General features: G+C 35.7%; 1 protein-coding gene across 9 annotated transcripts in view; it reads left to right on the top strand.

Moving 5' to 3' along the window:
* SKIC3 (SKI3 subunit of superkiller complex) overlaps window positions 1–19717 on the top strand; it is a 74632-nt gene that overhangs the window by 1533 nt on the left and 53382 nt on the right. For 5 of the 9 annotated variants that reach the window (XM_019727881.3, XM_088796631.1, XM_019727884.3 and 2 more), the window contains 10 exons: window positions 3822–3893; window positions 5266–5393; window positions 6173–6334; window positions 7722–7812; window positions 11253–11396; window positions 12473–12564; window positions 13006–13081; window positions 13618–13758; window positions 15815–15913; window positions 16022–16130. In XM_019727881.3, coding sequence (XP_019583440.3) covers window positions 7723–7812; window positions 11253–11396; window positions 12473–12564; window positions 13006–13081; window positions 13618–13758; window positions 15815–15913; window positions 16022–16130 — 751 coding nt within the window. In that variant the 5' untranslated portion in view covers window positions 3822–3893; window positions 5266–5393; window positions 6173–6334; window position 7722. The remainder of the gene's footprint in view (window positions 1–3821; window positions 3894–5265; window positions 5394–6172; window positions 6335–7721; window positions 7813–11252; window positions 11397–12472; window positions 12565–13005; window positions 13082–13617; window positions 13759–15814; window positions 15914–16021; window positions 16131–19717) is intronic. The other 4 variants (XM_088796634.1, XM_088796635.1, XM_088796633.1 and 1 more) reach the window with 1 other exon arrangement.

Raw genomic sequence — 19717 nt, 5'->3', positions numbered from 1 at the left:
GCCCCAGACACACAGTGCTAGACGAATCTTAAGAGGCTTCTAGTCCTACTTCTCATCTGACATTCAATTTGTCCTCCAACATTCCTGCCAAGTGGATTGTCCAGTCTGTGCTTCTTCTTCTCCAGTGATGGGAAATACACTTCCTTTGAGCAGCTCATTCCACATTTGTACAGGTCTAATTATTAAAAGTTCTTATTTGAGCTGAAATCAGTCTTTCTCTACTTTTAACCATTCATAGTCCCTTTCTCTTCACTTTTCCATGAATAATCTCTTCCTTTCAATAACCCTTCTGATCTTTTTCCTGCCAATTTTTCTTCCCCAGTTCCTTCAGCTGGTTATTATATAATTTCAGATTTCTCCATTCCATTGATCACTCTTTTCTGGACATAGAGCTTTTTTGCTAATCAGTAACTAACCCTATCAGAAGAATTACGAGTGTGTATCTCTATGTGGTACATGTACCGTGTTTCCCCAAAAATAAGACCAGGTCTTATATTAATTCTTGCTCCAAAAGGTGCAATAGGGCTTATATTCTGGGGATGTCATCCTGAAAAATCATGCTAAGGCTTATTTTCCAGTTAGGTCTTATTTTCGGGGGAAAATGGTATGTATTTGTATGTTGCAGTGAAGGTCGGGTTTCTATTACATGTTAAGTCATCAGTTAAAGATTTGTATGTTAAGGATGCTTGTGTTAGTGAAATACTTAACTCTGCAGTTCAGAAAAGTCATCAGTTGAAAGTCTTGGTCTAGGTTTCGGTTCTTCATAGTTCTTTTAATGTCCAAAATACCACAGCACTATATTGTGCCTTAAGAAAAGGAGGTTAAGTATGCAGTTAGTGACTATTTGGAATAAATTCAGTATTGTCTTCACCTGCTGTGATTCTGTGACTATTTATTGAATATCTACAATGTACCAGACACTAGGAAATAGGAGAGTAATAAAAATAATCTTTGCTCTTAAGGAACTTCTAGGCTAATTGTGGGAAACACACACACACACACCTGTAAATTTAATAACAGTATAAAAGTTATCAGAAAGTCCAATTAATTGCCAAACAAAAACCCCAAACCAGAATATCCCAAATTATGCTTTGGAGAATGCTAGTGTGCTTCAAAATGTTAATTGCTGTTCATTAAAATAAATGTTCCATAGTAACATAAGTTGCAAAGTTGCTGGGTTAAAGTATCTTTAGGTCTTTACTATAGGACTTCTCGGAGCCATTAAAATGTGAATATACATTGTAACTTTCAAAGAGTGATTTAGGTATATAATGTGCAGTATTCACAAAGTTACTAGGTCCTACATTAATACCTCTAAGCACGTTAATGTTTCTTTGGAGATGTTGGTATAGATAATACGTGTTACAAAGTTCAGACTAGTGTGAGATTTATTTGAGAAGGCTTTGCGCTTCACACTTGAATGTGGCGGTGAATTACAGCAGCGTTTGAGTAGACAGAAGCAAGAGTAGACAGGCTCAATGGGAGAAGGAAAGATGTAAGTGTGGAAAGCACTAGGGGATGGTGAAAAAAGGAATGTGAGCTAATCCTAAAAAGGAGAGTCTTCCTTTCTCACTTTAGCAAGTGGAGAAATTCTGCCTCTGGCAGTGGGGAAACTGAAAACTAAATGTTTTTGTGTAGGCTTTGGAGGCTGGAAAATCATAGTACTCAATAGGTGTTGGATACGTAAGGAATTCTGAAGATGTATTACCTTTATTTAGGGATTTTTTTTTGACCTGGGTGATAGGACACATCTACATAGAACAATAAAAAGCATCTGTTAAGTTTCAGTTGAGTAACTCAACCAATAATGCTTCAGTGGTTCAGAAGGGGGGTGGTGTCTGCTGCAGGCTTTGGTCTAGTATTTGTATACTGACTAATTTGAAGAGAGTCTTGTGTTTAATGATAGTTGTGTTTTGAGACACATAGGCAGGAAGGTTACTTCTTGAGAGATCAAGGAAGGAAGGGGTTTTGGGATTTTAAATGTGTAGAGAACATATATAATAACTACTGTGGGTTAGGAATGGGGGGAAAAAGTAGTGTAGTTAACTGAGAGGGTGGCAGTACATAAGGAAAACAGAAGTAATATATATATTGTGTTCAGGCATTCCATCTATATAAATATCAGGTAAGTGATGGAATCCTCACTTTACCAATGAGGAATAGGCTTGGAGTTGTGAAGTAAGGAGCCCAGGTTCTGATGGCACTTGAAACCAGATCCTTCTGACTCCTAAGCCCCTTTTCAACCAGGTTAAATCTTGGCTTTGTGGATGAATATAGCAGAATGAAGAGGCAGACAAAATCTGGGGTATTTTGTAAGAACAGAGTTGAAGTGACTCAGTAATATTATATAATCAGGTTGGGTAGGGAGGGTAATCGAGTGTAGCTGGCTGGGGGCTTAAAGAAATTAGTGATATGGAGAGTCAGGTTTTAACATTATTTTACCTCCCCACCCCCTTGTTTTAGTGTTTACTTTCCTAAATATTGTTTGGATCACAATACTTTGTTTTCTTTACTATATGATGCTTTTCTGTGGAACTAACTATTCTATTTAAGTATATAGCTAGTACGTTTTAGTCCAGTAAACTTGCTTTCTGTTTCTTGTTCATCCCCACCTGCTTCATCTAAATTTTGTTCATTTCCTAGTTCTAAAGTAGCATTTTGTTTTCAACGTTATTCAGTTTTTCAAAACTACCTCCATTCTCTCCATGAAGCATTCTAGATTAGTTTTGGTTGACAGAATTCATTCCAGGGAATGCCATAAAAAAACACTTAGAATTTGTTGTCCTGTAGAGTTTGTGTTAATATGTCAGATGGCTATTTAGATGGATTTGTAACCTTTACAAAAAGTTTTCTCTATTTTCATTAAATTGCAAACTAATCTAGTTGCATAATGTGGGCAGTTCTTTTTAATACTTATAATTCTTTATATGGCTTAGGATAAGGTTCATTTTTGTGTAGATAGGATGCAAATCAGTGTAAATAAGTGCTCTTAATTGTTTTCTGTTCAAAACAAAGTAACTAGACGTAGGCGATATTCTCTTTTGGCTCAGTTTTTTATTTTCTTTTTTTTTTGGAAGGGGAACAGGACATTATTGGGGAACAGTGTGTACTTCCAGGACTTTTTTCCAAGTCAAGTTGTTGTCCTTTTCGATCTTAGCTGTGGAGGGCACAGCTCAGCTCCAGGTCCAGTTGCCGTTGCTAGTTGCAGGGGGCACAGCCCACCATCCCTTGCGGGAGTCGAACCCGGCAACCTTATGGTTGAGAGGACACGCTCCAACCAACTGAGCCATCTGGGAGCTCAGCGGCAGCTCAGCTCAAGGTGCCGTGTTCAATCTTAGTTGCAGGGGGCAGAGCCCACCATCCCTTGTGAGACTTGAGGAATTGAACTGGCAACCTTGTGGTTGAGAGCCCACTGGCCCATGTGGGAATCGAACCGGCAGCCTTCGGAGTTAGGAGCATGGAGCTCTAACCGCCTGAGCCACCGGGCCGGCCCCCTTGGCTCAGTTTTTTTTTTTTTAATTGAAGTTAACGTATTTTGAGTTTCTAAAATGTTTTTTCAGAATCTTTCTGATGCTTGTGGACATTCCTTTTATTAGCTGGCGCAACGGGAACAGTTTAGACTAGGTTTGAAGTTTGGAGATTAAGATTAGTGTCTCTTTGGGAAAGAAAAAATAGGAAAAGTTGTACATAATCGTGTCTCATGTTTTAAGTTATGAATTATGAAAATTGAACCGGAATGTAATGCGTTAAAAAGTTCAATAGGTTTTGGGTTATGTGTATCATCCTATTTATGTGCCTGTCTCATATTTTACATAATTTAGATGGATAACGGTTAAGGAACAATGTGAAATTGAATTCAAAAAGAAGACAAAAGTAGTGAAAATAGGTAAAAGGTAAGTGTCCAGAAGTCTAAATAATAGGTATTGGAGTCTAGTTTTACTTAATAATTGTTTTTACCAATTCCTTTCAGAAGAGAGGTCATCACAAAATACCTTTAGACTTTTGTTAGTAGATTTGAAAGTATCATTCTTTTACTTTTCTGTAATTAATTCACTGTCATTATTGTTACTGTTTATAATGTTGTTATTAATTAATTAACTAGTTCATGAATTATTTTTGCTTCGTGAAATCTTTGCATCTGCACAACTGAATGTAGCTTAAGGTTTCACAGCTTTAGGTGGAATGTGTAGGACATATTAATTCATCTACCCATATTTATTAGTTTTGAGGTATGTCGTCTTTTTGGCATGGCTATCATTTTCTAACTTTTTAAAAGTGCAGCTGTTGATACTTTCTGTTTTTAATTTTATTAGTTTCAGGTGCACAAGACAAAGCAAAACTTAGACGTTTATCATTTATATCCCTCACACTGTGTGAACCCCCCTCCGCCCATCCACTATCCCTCTGACCTCGCACACAGCCATTACATTTCCACTGTCTCTATTCCTAATGTTGTACTCGGCTTCCTGTAACAATATACATACAAATATATAAATATACATACATATATATATATATATATATTTATATAAAATTATAGTTGGCATTCAGTATTGTTCAGCTTCAGGTGTACTGTGCAGAGATCAGGCATCTACATCATCCCTGAGGTGGTCTCCCAAATGGGACACATATCCATCGGATATCCTACAACATCTTCACATTATTGATTATGTTCCCCAAATTAATTTTCAAACCCCCGTGGCCATCTTGTGGTGGTGTTGATACTTTCTATGCTTGATATGTTGAATTAAAATCTTTTAGGGTGGTAGAAAACTTCCACTGAGTGAAATTTGCAAAATGAATGCTCTTATTTAACAAAATCAGTTGAGATTGAGGAGAAAACATGGGAGGAAGGTACAAGAGCAAAATGTGTGGGGCTGAGGAAGAATAGTAGACACTTGTAAGAAAGTTAGGTTTTTCTTTGAAGTATTGGATGTACTTGGAATGGAGGGAAATATCCCAAATAGGAGTATGGGGTTACATGGAATCATTTTGGATAGTAGGTTTTTACTCTGTGAAAGGAAATGGGTTTGACAGTACCTAGTAGCTGGTTAGTGCTCAGTAAAGCTTTGTTTAGAAAATGAGTGAGTGAGTCTCTCCCTTCTCCACCTCACCTCCCAAAAAGAGGAAGATGTTTTCAGGACTAGAAGGTGGCATATTTTTTTGTCTTTTAAAAAATTACTTAATCCCGCAAAACCGTTGTGTGTGTGTATCTGATATTTATATATAAATAAAAATCTTATATACATAATGTATTTATTTTAGGTGAAGAGAGAGCTTCAATGCTAGCGTATTATGCTAAATGAAGAAGGAATAGGAAGAAGAATAGAGGATTCTCCTGAAGCAGAAGAGTAATTATAATTGCGTATGGAAACATATAGGGATATTGAAAGGTATGGAACATTAGAATTGGTTACCAAGAGAAGAATGGAGTTTGTCTCTAGTGGTCTTTAAAAATAACTACTTACAAGCATTTAACAGCTCTGTGTTTGCTACTATATTTAAGACCAAACTTGTCTTTCTGACTTTGAAGGTCTCTGTTATCTGGTGCTCTACTTTTCCCACCCAGCTTAATTTTCTTCTGTTCTGTTCAGCCTGGTTTTCTCATTGTTTCTCACTGAATGTGACACATGTCACATTCATTCCTATCTCTCTGACTTTGCTAATACAATTGCCTCTGCCTAGAGTAATTTTCCTTCTTCCCTCCATTCTTAAATCCTGTCTTCTCCATTTAGTAGCTGTTAATTACCTCACATCACACTTTTCCTCTCTGAACTTCTATCTTTAGTTTAGCATTTGATTCTCTAATAGCTCATATGCCTTAGGTCTTTTTCTTGATTTAGATTGTATTTTTTGAGCAGGGGCCTTCTTTTCTGTGTATTTTATGTCCTGTGCTATGTGTATAGCTTAGGGCTGTATACAGCATCAGTGCTGGTGGGTTCTGCCTTGCTAGTTGGTGCTTCCACCCGTACTTTGGGTGACACAAAAGATGGTGATCTTTGTCCCGGAAAAGTTATATTTTTCTGTTTGTTTTTGCTTGGTCTTATCTTAAAACTGTTTTTGTTCTTTTTTAACTTGGACTCTTGATTTTTTTTCACTTGGATGCTTCTTTGTATCCTTTTCTATTGGTCCAGATTAGCTGCCATTGTCATTGATGTTCTCTTCTTTTTAGTCTCCCAGTTTATCTATCAAAGATAGTTTTGGCATGAGAAAACTTAAGGTGAAGTCAGTGCTGAAATTTGTTGCCTGCTCCAATCAAGATTTGTAGGCTCCTCCCCGCCCCCAAAATCCTTCTGAAGTTTGCACCAGTAAATTTATATGAAGATAATTTCAGGTAAGAGCACCATTTCTAAAATAAGAGTCTATGAAATATGCTATTTTAATTGTGTAATTATTGTAACTAGGAAAAAGTCACTTTTCTGCCAATGTAGGGAATCTGGTTCTGGCTGAAGATAAAGCAGTTTTAGGATATCTTAATTTTTATATTATTTTGAATCTAACATTCTTTAAGTCAAAAGGATTCTTTTTCGTTCTCTAGCTTTTTATGCTTATTTGATCTTGTACTTCTACCTGGACCTCTTTGGATATAAAGGACTGTTACTTACCATGTCAGCACGCCATCTTAGTTCATTTTGCTGCTTTGAACATTTGCAGTTGATAATGACTTAATATTTACCCAATTTTGTTTTACCTTCCTGATGAGAGTAGAGTTTAGTGGAGTTGTCAAAAAAAACACACAAATGTTTCTTTTTTCAACATCCAGTTGTGACTGAATTTGACTTGTTTACTGGTAAACCAGAATAAATTGTGAAATCTGGAGATACGTTAATTTACTTAAAATTAAATTAATACATCTTAATGTTAAATGAAGAAATACTTTGTCAATTGAAATATCTTTTTATTCATCACCTGTATTTAAGTGTCAATATTGTATTTATTTCTCTTCAAAGATTACAATATTACAAAGAATACTATATTACTATAATCCCACAGTAATTCCTACTGTGAAGAAAGTTAATATCATGATTTATATATAATAGAAACTAGTTTTAAAACAAAATACTTTCTTGAACTCTTGCATCATAGTTACTGAAATGTATTTGTTAGTGTTCTTACTCTGTCACTTGGATTTATTCTACTGAATCTTGCTTAGTATAGAATTGGGTTAAGATTGGTATGTGTTTTGGGTCCTGGTCCATAAGATCATCATCTATGGAGAGTGAGTATAATTCAAATGCAACTCAATTTCAACAAATATTTATTAATACGTACAATTTGTCAGATACTAGATGCTGGTTCTAAAGCAGGAAAAAAAAAATTCCTGCTTATGCAGAACTTATGTTCTGAGGGGGTTGGGGAACAGATAATAAATAAGATAAATAAATAAAATATATAATGTATAAAATATAAGTGTATAAGATGATAATAAGTACTTTGAAGGAAAATAAATGCAGCGTTAGAGAGAGGGTTAAGGGGATATTGGGTGGTTGGGAGTTGGGGGAAGGCAGTGTTCACATTTTAAATAGTGTAGCCAGGGGGAAGGTTTTACTGAGGAAGTGACATTTGATTAAAAATCTGAAGAAGTAAGGGAATAAGCTATGTATATATTAAGGGAGAAAAGAGTATTCCAGATAGGAGTCACAGGTGTCTTAAGGTTGTTGGAACTGTTACAGTCAGGCAGGTTATTATTATAGATACAAACAGACTTTTTATTTTGGCAGAATGTCCAGCAAGGAGGTGAAGACTGCTCTAAAAAGTGCTAGAGATGCCATCAGAAACAAAGAATACAAAGAAGCTTTGAAACATTGTAAGGTAACCAATATTTTTTTCTTATGGTAAAAGTATGTTACCTATTTATAAGCATTATGGATTCATAATATGTGAATCGTTTATTGTCTAAATATAACAAAGTGATAAGGTCACTTAGTAGAACCACTAGAGTGGTTGTGCTAGGATAAGTTACTTCTGACACACTTAATTTTGTCTTTCTTTGTATTGGTAACTTATCAAAGTCAAGTTCTTAAACCCGAATTACTTCTTAGGTATCTTCTGATGTGTTATACTATGGAACATCTTAAGGTTTTGAATTTTTGTTGACATTCAAATTCTGTTTGGTTTTGGATGGGAATCAAGATTCTGAAGCTCCTTTGTATGCTGATGGAAATATTCCAAGAGGAAGAAAGTGAACGTACTGGAGAGATGGAGGGAAGTGGTTAGGAGTAAAGTCCTTGGGAACGTGAGAGAGGATGGCATCCAGAGATAAAGAAAAGGGCCTTTAATATTTCTTCCATCTTAAAAGAAGGGAAGATAGACGCAGCGCCATATGCTGTCAGGTTTGTCGATTGGGGGGTAGGAAGATAAGAGTGTGTCCCTCTAATGGCTTCTACTTTCTAGTGAAATATGTGATGAGAATGGAAGAGGAGTTGTATAGCAGGTTTGAGACAAAAGAGGTAGGAAGTAGTTTTTATTCATAGGGCGAAAACAAATACCCTAGTAAGGATTGGAAGCATTACCAGGCACTACTGAATATCCATTTGAAGTGTCATGTTATTAAAATGAAATCAGTGAAGTCAGCTGTGCAGTTTCTCTCTTTATGTTCAGTTTCTCAGGCTTGGAGATGGGCATGATGAAGTTCCAGAAAGATACAGGGAAAGAGGTAAAGGAGTTGAGAACGTTTGCGAGGGAGTGATGGCAGTGATGGCTCATGGAGTCTAAGATGGGAAAGGCGGGATGAGAATTGAAAAATAGTGTTGTGGAGAAAGGGCATGGGGTAAAAACCTGGACATGTCAGAGATTAAAGAATTATTATCACGGGACCATTATCATGATTGAACCAGTAGAATAGGAGAGGGGAAGCCTTAGAAATTCAGATTTAGGATGACTGAGTAGTGCTGCGGCTAAGAAACTGAGAGGCCACGGTGTTCCCTGTGTCATCACCATGGATGATAGAATGATGACAGGAATGGAGATGGAGAGGAGAGGGAATTTACACGGAAGGAAACGGGAGGACCTGGGAGGGTGGTAGATGGCAGCAACAAGAAGGATATTTTTCACAGGATAGCTGGATGGCTCGAATTTCAAAGGTAATGGGATTTTTGAAGGAGAAGAAGAATGAAGGTGACAGTGTGAGCAAGGAGAACCCCTTCCTTACTTCCTGGTCCAGTGACATGTGGGATGTCAGGGAAAAGAAATCAGCTGCAGCATGTAAAATCTATAGGGGACTAGCCAAGTCGCAGTTGAGGCAGAACCTAGTACAGGTAAAAGAAAGGTTACAAATGTAGAGGGAACTTAGCTGGTCCGGATTGGGAGTTCCAGAGGTCACAAAGAAGAATTTAGGAGAGGGAGAGGGAGGGAATTGGGTAAGATCGAGGGAAATACACAGCACTATAGGGGGAGAGTCTGAAGGGGTAAAGGATGCCCTTGTGAGGTTTGGGTTTCTAGTGGTGACTGAGCCCAACAGGGATGGACGCCGTGACGGAACCTCTGATATAGAAGAAGGTAGGCAGCCTATTCAAGCTGTGGGGGGAGCGGAAGCGGGAGGTGGGGGGCTGTTTCCTTCAGCACTAGGCTTATCGAACTAATACACATGTGGACCTATTTCTATTATTATATACAATAGTCTTTTTGATTCAGATACGAATTCTTCCAAGTAATTTCTACCAGAGAGACCCAACTAGAAAGCAAAGATGGGGAATTAGTCAATGGCCAATGTGTGATTACTTATGTGTAGTAATATAGATTGTTGGTTAAGACTAAATGAAATTTTTAATAAAGAAATGCTGCATCTCTGTGTATTGCTGTGTGTTTGTCTGATTATCTTGTCTGCCTCTGTGCCTTTATAACTCAGTATAAGCATCCCTTTAGGGAGCCTTCTCTGGCTTGTGTAGATGGAATTTAGAGTTTTTAATTAAAAAAAAATTTAAATTACAGTTTATATTGAATATTATTTTATATTCATTTCAGGTGTACAACGTAGTGGTTAGACATTTGTATAATTTACGAAGTGATCCCCCGATTAGTCTAGTACCCACCTGGTACCATACCTAGTTATTACTATGTTATTGACTATATTCCCTGTGCTGTACTTTACATCCCCATGACTATTTTTAACTATCAATTGTACTTCTTAATCCTTTTCACCTTTCTCACTTTTTTCTTTGTCTTCTCAGAACATCATACCTACTTTCATCACATTGTTGTAATTCTTCCCTTAAAAGTCTGTTTCTGATTTCGAAAATCTGCTCATTCAGCAGATAGTAGGTACTTAACTGATTGCTGGTTGGCTATGGCATTTATCATTTGTTCAGCAGTTATATGCTAGTCATTGTTCTTGGTGTTGGGGACAAGCATTAATAAGGCCTCAGTGTTTAGAGCTTAGCTTTGGTAGGTACCTCGTTGTTATTTTTTGGGGAGGCAGCATTGTTGGATAATAGAATGGAACTTGTGTCTAGACTTGGTGACAGATTGCTAGAAGTGTTAGGTGGATTTGCAGAAAGCTAATCAATCATCTGACTGGTTCAACTCATGGAAATGTTCTTATTTTTCTCTAGAATATGTAAAGCCTTAATAGTTGATTTTATTTTAGTTCCTACTTTTGTTTTCTTTTACTGGAACATCTTGCTTTCTGTTTCAAACCATTTTACCTTAGCAAGTAGCTATTATTTCTGAAAGTAATAGCTCTCTCTATACTTTTTATTCTATTGATAGGTATTGTTTAAACGTTCTTCATCACTATTTGTTTGAACATATTTTGTACAGTCACGTTGGGGTCAGTCTACTTTCCTAACCTGTAATTTCAATGAAAAACCTGTGTGATACGGAGAAATGTTATCATAGTGAATGAAAATATGGGAGTTGGATAAGGTAAAACAATATGGAGAACAGTTTTGTGAGTTAACTAGTAGCGGTGTGGAATAGAGGCAGGCAGGATGGTTGGGTGGTAAGAACAGTCTTATTGTTCTTTTTACATCCGGTATTCTCAAGGGGCAAGGGGAAGCATCAGGATTACTTGAGCAGCTTTTTAAAAATATACCTCATGTTTCAGACCCTTTACAATTACTGATCCAGTCCAATTCCCTTTCACCCCAAAGAAACGGAGGACCAGAGAGGTTAAAGGTGAAGTGGTATCCGAAAGATCACCTATTAGCAGTAGATGCAGACTTCCTGACCCTCCAGTAGACTGTGTTTCTGTTTTTTGTTTGTGCATTAACTTCCAAACTTAATGATGTGCTCTTTTAATGTTTTTTAATCAGACAGTGTTAAAACAAGAGAAAAATAACTACAATGCCTGGGTTTTTATTGGTGTTGCTGCAGCCGAGCTAGAACAACCTGATCAGGCCCAGGGAGCCTATAAGAAAGCTGCTGAACTGGAGCCAGAGCAATTATTAGCTTGGCAGGTATGTAGAATTTTTTTTTCCCCTGTATTATAGAAAGTGATTTTTTTCCCCATGTTTAAAATTACAGGTAACAGCTCTAAAATAATAATGTAAACTGCCATTTACCCCACATACGATAGAAAATTTCAATTTATTGATCTTCTAAACCCAAAAGATACTTAAAAAGTGGTGCCAAGGATGCTGTTTACTGCTATTTAACACCCAATCCAGCGGATTATTTTCAAATGTGAGGACTGGAATTGAGATATGGTTATGTAAGTCTCCAACTTAATTGTATGGCATATGAAAGACTTATGAAAAATATTCTTTATGTTTACCTGGGAGAAAAGAAATGTATATTATGTTTCCTAAAAGTAAAATAATATTAAAAAACTTGCAATTTTCTACCTTTGAGTACAAGTTAAATTCTTTTTTCTTATTTAATGGTCTTCACATTTTTTAGTTGGCTTCTCCAACTTTTTAAAATCCAGTAACTTGGTTTTATACCTCAATCACATCTTAGAAACTGTGCTCAATAGGAGGTAGTAGGCTCTGGAGAACATGAACCTGTTTGTCTCAAGTTTACATAAACAAGAACTTGAATGAGGGTATCTGGTAACACACTTAGAGAGATGCTCACTTTTATTATGTACTGATTGATGTAGGATGTCTGATCTTTGAAGCAAAACTGACAGTTTCCACAGACTACTTGGATTTTTCGTTTGTTTGTTTCACCATATAAAAGTAGTATCAGATGGTAATGTCTTAGGGGAGAGTATTCTAAACTAACTATTAAAATTTTTTTGTTGTGAAACACGTCAGATATATTTTCAAAAGTAAAGAGAATGGTATAATAAATCCCTCTATGTCGATTACTGAGCTTCAATAAAAATCCTCTCATAGTCATTTTTTTTCATCTATACTTTCACCTGCTACCTCCCACCCCAAATAATTGGAGGCAAATCCCAGACATGTTTTATTTATAAATTGTAATTATCTTTATCATGAATAATATGTGTAGATTGTCACTTTAGCAAAACAAATGTGAGAACATTAGACTTTTGTGAAAAAATAATCTCTACTACTTCCTCTTCTAGGGGTTAGCAAGCTTATATGAGAAATGTAAGCTCATAAATGCTAAGGATGACTTACCTGGTGTTTACCAAAAGCTCCTGGATCTTTATGAAAGGTAATCAATGTGGAGAAAAGCCAGTATCTTTAAAAGCATGAATTAGAAGAAACTGATTAAAAATCATATAGAAGTACTCCAAACATTTACTGGTAATTGGGAAGCATTTTTCTTTCCAAATGTTAATACAGAATTTCTTGATTGCGATCAGACCAGACTCAAAATACTGATAGGAAGAGGATTGACTGATTTGGGAACTTTGATATTATTTTCAGTAAATGTAATGGAAGATAATATTTCTTAAACTTTTTTTTTTTTTTTTTTTTTAGTGAGAGGCTCGTTTTATAAAATTTTACTGTAGTATGAAGATGTAGTATATTCTAATTTAATATAGTACTTGACAGTATTGTTGGGATATTTTAATTTTAATGTCTTAAGTCTTTGCTTGTTTTTTTAATCAGATTAAAAATCTTTATTATTTATTTTTTATTTTATTTTAAGTGTCGACAAACAGAAGTGGTGTGATGTCTGTAAGAAACTTGTGGATCTGTATTACCAAGAAAAGAAACACGTAGAGGTTGGTTAATGATTTGCTGGGGTAGTAGACTTCTTTTAATAAAACCATTATTAGAAGAAAGCTATTTAGCTTGAGGGAAATTTTAAAAAATTATTATGTAGTATGATATTAAATGAACTTTGAGAGATAATACAAATTACAGTACTTTGAAAACTTAGAATTCAAATTTCAGATATCATAACTTCCAAACTTTTATGGAAACTGGGTAGGAATAAATAAAATAAATAAAAGCATTACCTGTAGAATTTAGTGAGCCATTTGTGGTATCTCCATAGCTGATACCATAAATTAAGAGGATTGGGGCAAGTCATTATTCCTGTATCTACTCTGGTATCTCAGTCTTACTTCTGATATAAGGACTATATAGATTTGGCAATAAACTTATTTTTATGGGTGGGGTTTCATAAAAGATAGAGTTTTGTGCTTTTGCTATTTTTATGTATTAGCAGATAAAAATATTTTTTTGGAGATTTTATTTTTTTAATTGGCATTTTTAGTATTTAAGATAAAATAACCATTTTAAATCTCCTTGACAGGTGGCCCGAACATGGCATAAATTGATAAAGACAAAGCAGGAACAGGGTGCAGACAAAGAAGAGCTTTATCAGCTATGGAAGAAATTGACTCACTTGCTGGCTGAGAGTAATGAGGATCAGAATAATGAGACTCAGCAACTGGTATTGACCTGTTTATTCCCCACAGTTTGTATCATGAAAATTGATCATTTAATGAAATTTAGAAAATGGAAACATAGTGATATAATATAGAGAAGTACTATATGTCAGATTAGACATCTTATAAATGTTCCATTTTACATTCAGAGGCTCTTCCTGATAAAGTCAGAATTACTGGCCTACAGTCTCATATTAAGTCAGGAAAGAGTGGAATTGATATTCAGGGTATGAGAATTTTACTCCCTTGTATTCATAAGAGTCCACAGTAAATCAGTTCCTTTATCACTGTCAAAAAGAAACTATGAATTTGGCTTTGACAAAAAAGCTATAATTTCTAATAAGTTGTATCTTAAAGTTATATTTCTTTATATTTATGAACTAAGAGTACTAAATTACTTTGAGGTTTAACAACTTAACTAGAGTATTTATATTTAGTATTTAGAGTACTGCTTATATCTAGATATACTCCTTTTTAATGTGCAGATTTTGATGTAATTGAAAAGAATGTTTAAAAGAATTTGGAAAAAAGACATTGGTTTTTAACTATAATTGGAAAACATATCCATTGTATTTTTTTTATATTTGTCAGTTTAAAAGTAAACTTAGTTTCTTACTATAGTAAATAGCCACTCAATGTCCACTTGTTAAATTGAATGGAATTTTAAATGTAAGCAATGATAGGCTTTATACAGGATGGGAAGCTCACTTCTTTGTATGTTTGTTCATTTGTTCACTCATTAATTTGTTCCTTTATTCAGAAAATGTTTATCAAGACCCTAATATATGTCAGGCAGTGTCATAAGTGCTGGGGATAAAAATGTGAGAGTAAGATTTGCATTTGTTTGTGTATTGGTTTATCTGTTTATAGATTCAGTTGTGGAAAAATTGAGCAGTACCAAAATTAGCTGATTCACCAACTTCTCTTAAATGATATCTCCAGATTATGACTTCATTATTTTCCTTGAAATAGTATAGGTTACCAGAATATCAAGCACATGCAAAATAAATAAAATGTTTTTTGTTTTTTTTTGAACTATCTATAGTACTACACTCTTCTGTGAAAGAGAACTAATTATACTTATCATCTTAAGATTTGACTTCTAACTGTTAAAAATAGGATAAAAGAGTTTTTTGGTGTGGATTATTTTCACATTGAATGCTAATGATAACTGCTTTATTTAAATGTGCTCAGAAGAAAAATGTATCACCTATTTTCCATGTGGATTAATTTCATTACTTCTTTTTTTTAAAACCCCTTGTGCTTGACTGTTTAAGTTAGGCTTCCTTTTTTTTGTGCAAGATCATTTATCAGCATTAAAATTTTACTTATTTACATAGACTTTTTACCATACTATATAAAGAAAATCTGGGTAGTGAACTGTAGTACGAGTTTTCATTATAAAGTCATGGAAATTCATTTAAAAACTGTAGAACTTATATAACCAAATAAATGGCATCCTTTAAAGTGCTTGCCTTGGATTTTAGTATTGCTGATCTGGCTCAAAATATATTTAGAAGTCCTCTTTTGGAAGAGGATACTGTATAAGAGAAATTATTTCATTATACCTGTAATTTAGTCATATCTTGGGTTTTCTGTTACCAAAAGTAGAACTTAACTTCATCCAGTTTTTTTTTTTTTAAGATTGAAAATTTGCTACCGTTGAAGATGTTCCAAAGAACATGCTGGTGATTTCAGAAGAGATGTTTTAAAAATGATCTGAACAGTAACAGCTATATTGGCATATCAGACCATACCTCTCTGGTTGACTACTTTGTAAGGAACAGAAAACACAAGAATGTTTTATTAAATTAATGTTGCTAATTTATAGTTATCTCTTATTAGTTCAGCACAGTCTGCTGGCCAGTGGAGTTTGAATGTATTACAAAACTTACATATACATTTTTTTCCCTCATTGAAATCATCAAGGCCATATAAGAAAATGCAGTTGCAATTAGTTGAGGGTATAGTTTGTATAAGTGAGTCTTATGTGTTCGACTATTTTAAAATTCGTCGTTTAAATATGGTAGAGATGATAGCTTTTTTGTTTATTTGTTTTAGCTTTTAACTGCTTTTGAGAATGCGCTGGACTTATCACATAAGATTCCTAGTGAAGATCACCAAGCACTTTATAGACATTTCATTGAGTGTTTGTCCAAAGTAAGTTGATTTTTAAAATCTCTAATGTGACTATTCTATTCTAAATAGGAAAGTTTCCAGAAGTATATTTTACTGCTACTTAGTTTATTTTACTTTTATGTTTTCAAGTTTCCTCATGAGACTGCTAGGTTGAAGAAGGCCTGCGAAGGAATGATAAGCATCTATTCCACTGTACAATATCCATTAGAAGTGCTTTGTTTGCATTTAATTGAATCAGGTAATTTCTTTATTATATTGTGTCCTAGAAGCATATGAGTGTGTGGGCGTGATGTTGCTATCAATCAAAAATCCTTTTAGTGCCTACTACAGGTAAGTTACTGTTTCAGTCTTTCTGGACATAAAAGGAAGTATGATATGTTGTCTTTGTGCACAGGAAAGGGAAAGTATATAGGAAAGTATAGGAAAAAATATAGGAAAGTATATAAATACAGGGAAATACAGTAAAAATATAGGAAAGTATAGTGATACAGAGGAATTATGGGTTGGTTGTTGATCAGTGAAATCTTTGAGGGTGAAAATTGGAGAAGGTCTTGAATTTTCCATAGAAATTAGATAAACAGGAAGAGGTGAAAAGTACTCCAGATGGCATGAGCTATATTGAGCTAGGTGCAGTTTTGAGGAATAGTAATATAGTTTTTTTTTGCTATAGTAGAAGGAATATTTAATGATATATTTTGGTGAAATAGGTTGGACAATATTACATAGTCCAATATCCAAATGTCATGCAAAGGATTTCGTATGACAAGAAAGATTAGTATTCTCAGCATTGATGTCATGTCATAGTGTCACAAGTGCATTATTGTAAGTACTGCAATATCATACAGGAATGAAGTTGGTGAATGATCTACTTTTTTAATGAAATAGACCAGATTCAAGTCAGAGAGCGTCTCAGTGTTTGCTTCATGCTCGTGCTTCCTTGTGTGCTTTCTTTAGGGGAACAGAGAAGTGATGACAGCCTGCTTGCTGGGAGTTGCCAAAACTTATAGCTGTGGATGTGTTGTGCCCAAGGCTGGTTTTCAGACAGTTTACAGGAGGAACCATATTGGTTTTCACAACAGCCTCTGTTCTTGTTCTCAGTGTCTGTGCTGAACAGGTTGTTGTTTAAGTAATTTGAATATCACTGCTATTCATGCCTGTATTCACCTGATGTGAACAAAGTTCACAGAAGTCAGTCACTGAAATAAAAATAACAGTACCAGCACCAGTGTGGTAGTGATTCTAAATTATTGCAGAGCTTTACTAATCCATATTTTTCAATGTTTTTCATAAATGAGTATTCACATGGGATACTTTGTATGTGAATAGCAATCAATTACATGTTTCATAATAGAAAAATAGTTGAAAATCTGCTAGAGATAAGTGAGGGAAAATTGCCGTTAGAGTGCTGGTTTGTATGAAAGGTAAGTTGTTGAGAGATGTTAATGGGCATTCAAAGGGAATTGTCCATCAGTGGTTTGCAGATGAGAGAGCAAGACTGAGGCTAGACATGTGGTTTGGAAGTCATTTCTATGGAGGTGTTTTGTTGTGGGCAGCCAGTTGTGTTTGGAGACTGAATTTATCTTTGCCAGTAATTTATTTAACATAGATTCACTGTGGGAATTTCACAAGCTAGTAACATACAGGATAATGTCTCTTAAGCTAATAATGAAATGACATACTCCAAATCAATGATAGATTAATCACACTATTGTTTAAGGCACAGGGAGATGAAAGGAATAAAGTCCAAATTTAGCTGAGGTGTACCTTATATGCAAGGTTGGTTCTTTTCTAAGGGAGGAATGGCTTAACCAACTGACAGGTGTTCCAGCTGCCAGCACAAAAACTGAGTCGCTTATTGCTACAGCATGTGGCGCTGATGTTGGCCAGCAGGGCTCTTTAGTGGAGCCGATGCACAGCTTTCACTCCTGCTGGTAGAAGAGTCGCCTTTACCGTGGCAAGAGCTCATGCCCCAAAAGTCTTTGGAGAGTATTTAGATCAGCAAAAGGCTTGCCTTGCAGACCAAACACTCTTGAATAGTCCTCACAGACTCTCAGTAGTTAGAGTCTAAATGTTCCCTTGCTGGCATTGCTTCTTCAGATGTTTTTGTATTGATAAGCCCCCAGCAATGCTTGTCGATAACAACAGATGAGGGGAAGGTATCCTGACACATCCTACTTCACTCTTATATCAAAACAACTTTATTCTTAAAAACAACTTCATTTTTGTTACAAACAAGTAGATTTGGAAAAAAATATCAAACCAGTACACAACAACAGGTGAAAGTGAAGTAGGATGACGAGAGGGCAAAAGTGAAAACTGTACCTGGACCGTGCTGGCTGGCTTGAGGGGGAAGGGAGGAAAACAGGACGGAGGAGAGGAGAGGTGAGAGAGGAAGGCGGGGGCCTGAGGCAAAGTAGTAACACAGAAGGCAAGGCAAGAGCATTTCAGAAAGGAGATCTGACAGATTGAGCAACTATATGATTAGGATAAAGTTTATTCGGGCTAATCAAAGTGTTTGAATTGGAATTTAAATTACTGTAATTGGAAAAGAGTAGGAAGAAGTGGTTAGCAGGTATAAAAAGAAGCAATCCTGGGCCTTGACTGACTGCATTTAAGGGAGAGGAGAAGGAACCATGCAAAAGCAAAGTCCGCTTTTAGAGGAGTTGACAAATTGCAAAAGTGTGGTCTGGCAGGAGAGTTTTAAGAAGAAAGGGCTAGTTAACATTATGAACGGTGCATTGAGGTCAAGGAGGATGAGGCATGCAGGAAACTTTCAGTACAAGGAGTAGCTTATGAGTGTGTGTGTGTGTGTGTGTGTGTGTGTGGTTCACTGATAGGAAGCGTAGTTCCAAAGTTACCCATTTTGTTCAAATTTTAATGTGAGATCCAATGTGTTCCCAATATAACTGGTTGATTATTGTGTGGCCTCTGGTGCCCGTCTGCCACCCCTTTTTCTGCTGTTAAAATTGCTATTGAGAAATTAATGGCTAGTACTCACTCTTTTCTGCCTATGCCTCTTCAGCTATTAGTGGTTTGTACCATTCCCTCATTCTTGACCTGCTCACGTGCCAATTGGCACGAGAGAATACTTTGAAATTTCTTTCTGGGAACAACTGAATGCTTTCTCAAGAAGCACATTCATGCCTGTGATATGGATTTCTTGAGTAAACGTGGTCTTTACATTCCAAAAAGCCTACAAAATTATTAACAAAATGGGGTCAACAAATAGTGGGCAGTTTTGCACCTAAATCCAGTACTTGACAAAGTGCTCTAATAAAGAGAAAGCAAAGGGATAGTCTGATTGATTAGAGTGTGTTGATTTGTGTGAAAAAAATCATTCGTGCAAAGGGGAGTAGGTGGGTGGATATTTACACTATGGTACACCAAGAGGGGTTCTTTCCCTGCTCAGTTGTTGATTGTAAGAATTTATGGAATGGCGCAGTTCAGGCTTAGTACATTCTAAGATAAAGAAATATTCTGTGGTGGAGGTTTAACAGGTAATACAGAACAGTAGGAAGCTATGCTGCATGATTTTTTTTTTTTTTTCTTTTTCCATTGCTCCTCTAAACCAAACTTTCTGTGTATTAAGAACTTCTGAAAATCTGTAAGGTCTCTTATGGCTGACCTATCCCTCCCCCAGAGAATTTCAGTATCTGTAGAATTTGCTACTTAACAGCAGTTAATCACTGGGTTCTCTTTCACTAGAGACAAATATATGTCATTCTGCTTTGTCCTCGTTTGCATATTGAGACATGAAGATTCATTTTTAAAACGACTCAGTGCATAATGCTTCACAAAACAAGTAGTGGATAGCTTTCACAGTTG

This window comes from Rhinolophus sinicus, chromosome 3 (assembly GCF_057876585.1).
Source record: "Rhinolophus sinicus isolate RSI-liver-muscle chromosome 3, RSI-T2T, whole genome shotgun sequence".
In the NCBI taxonomy this organism is placed as follows: Eukaryota; Metazoa; Chordata; class Mammalia; order Chiroptera; family Rhinolophidae; genus Rhinolophus; species Rhinolophus sinicus.
The sequence above is the reverse complement of the archived record's forward strand: the minus strand, read 5'-3'. Positions and strand labels throughout refer to the sequence as shown.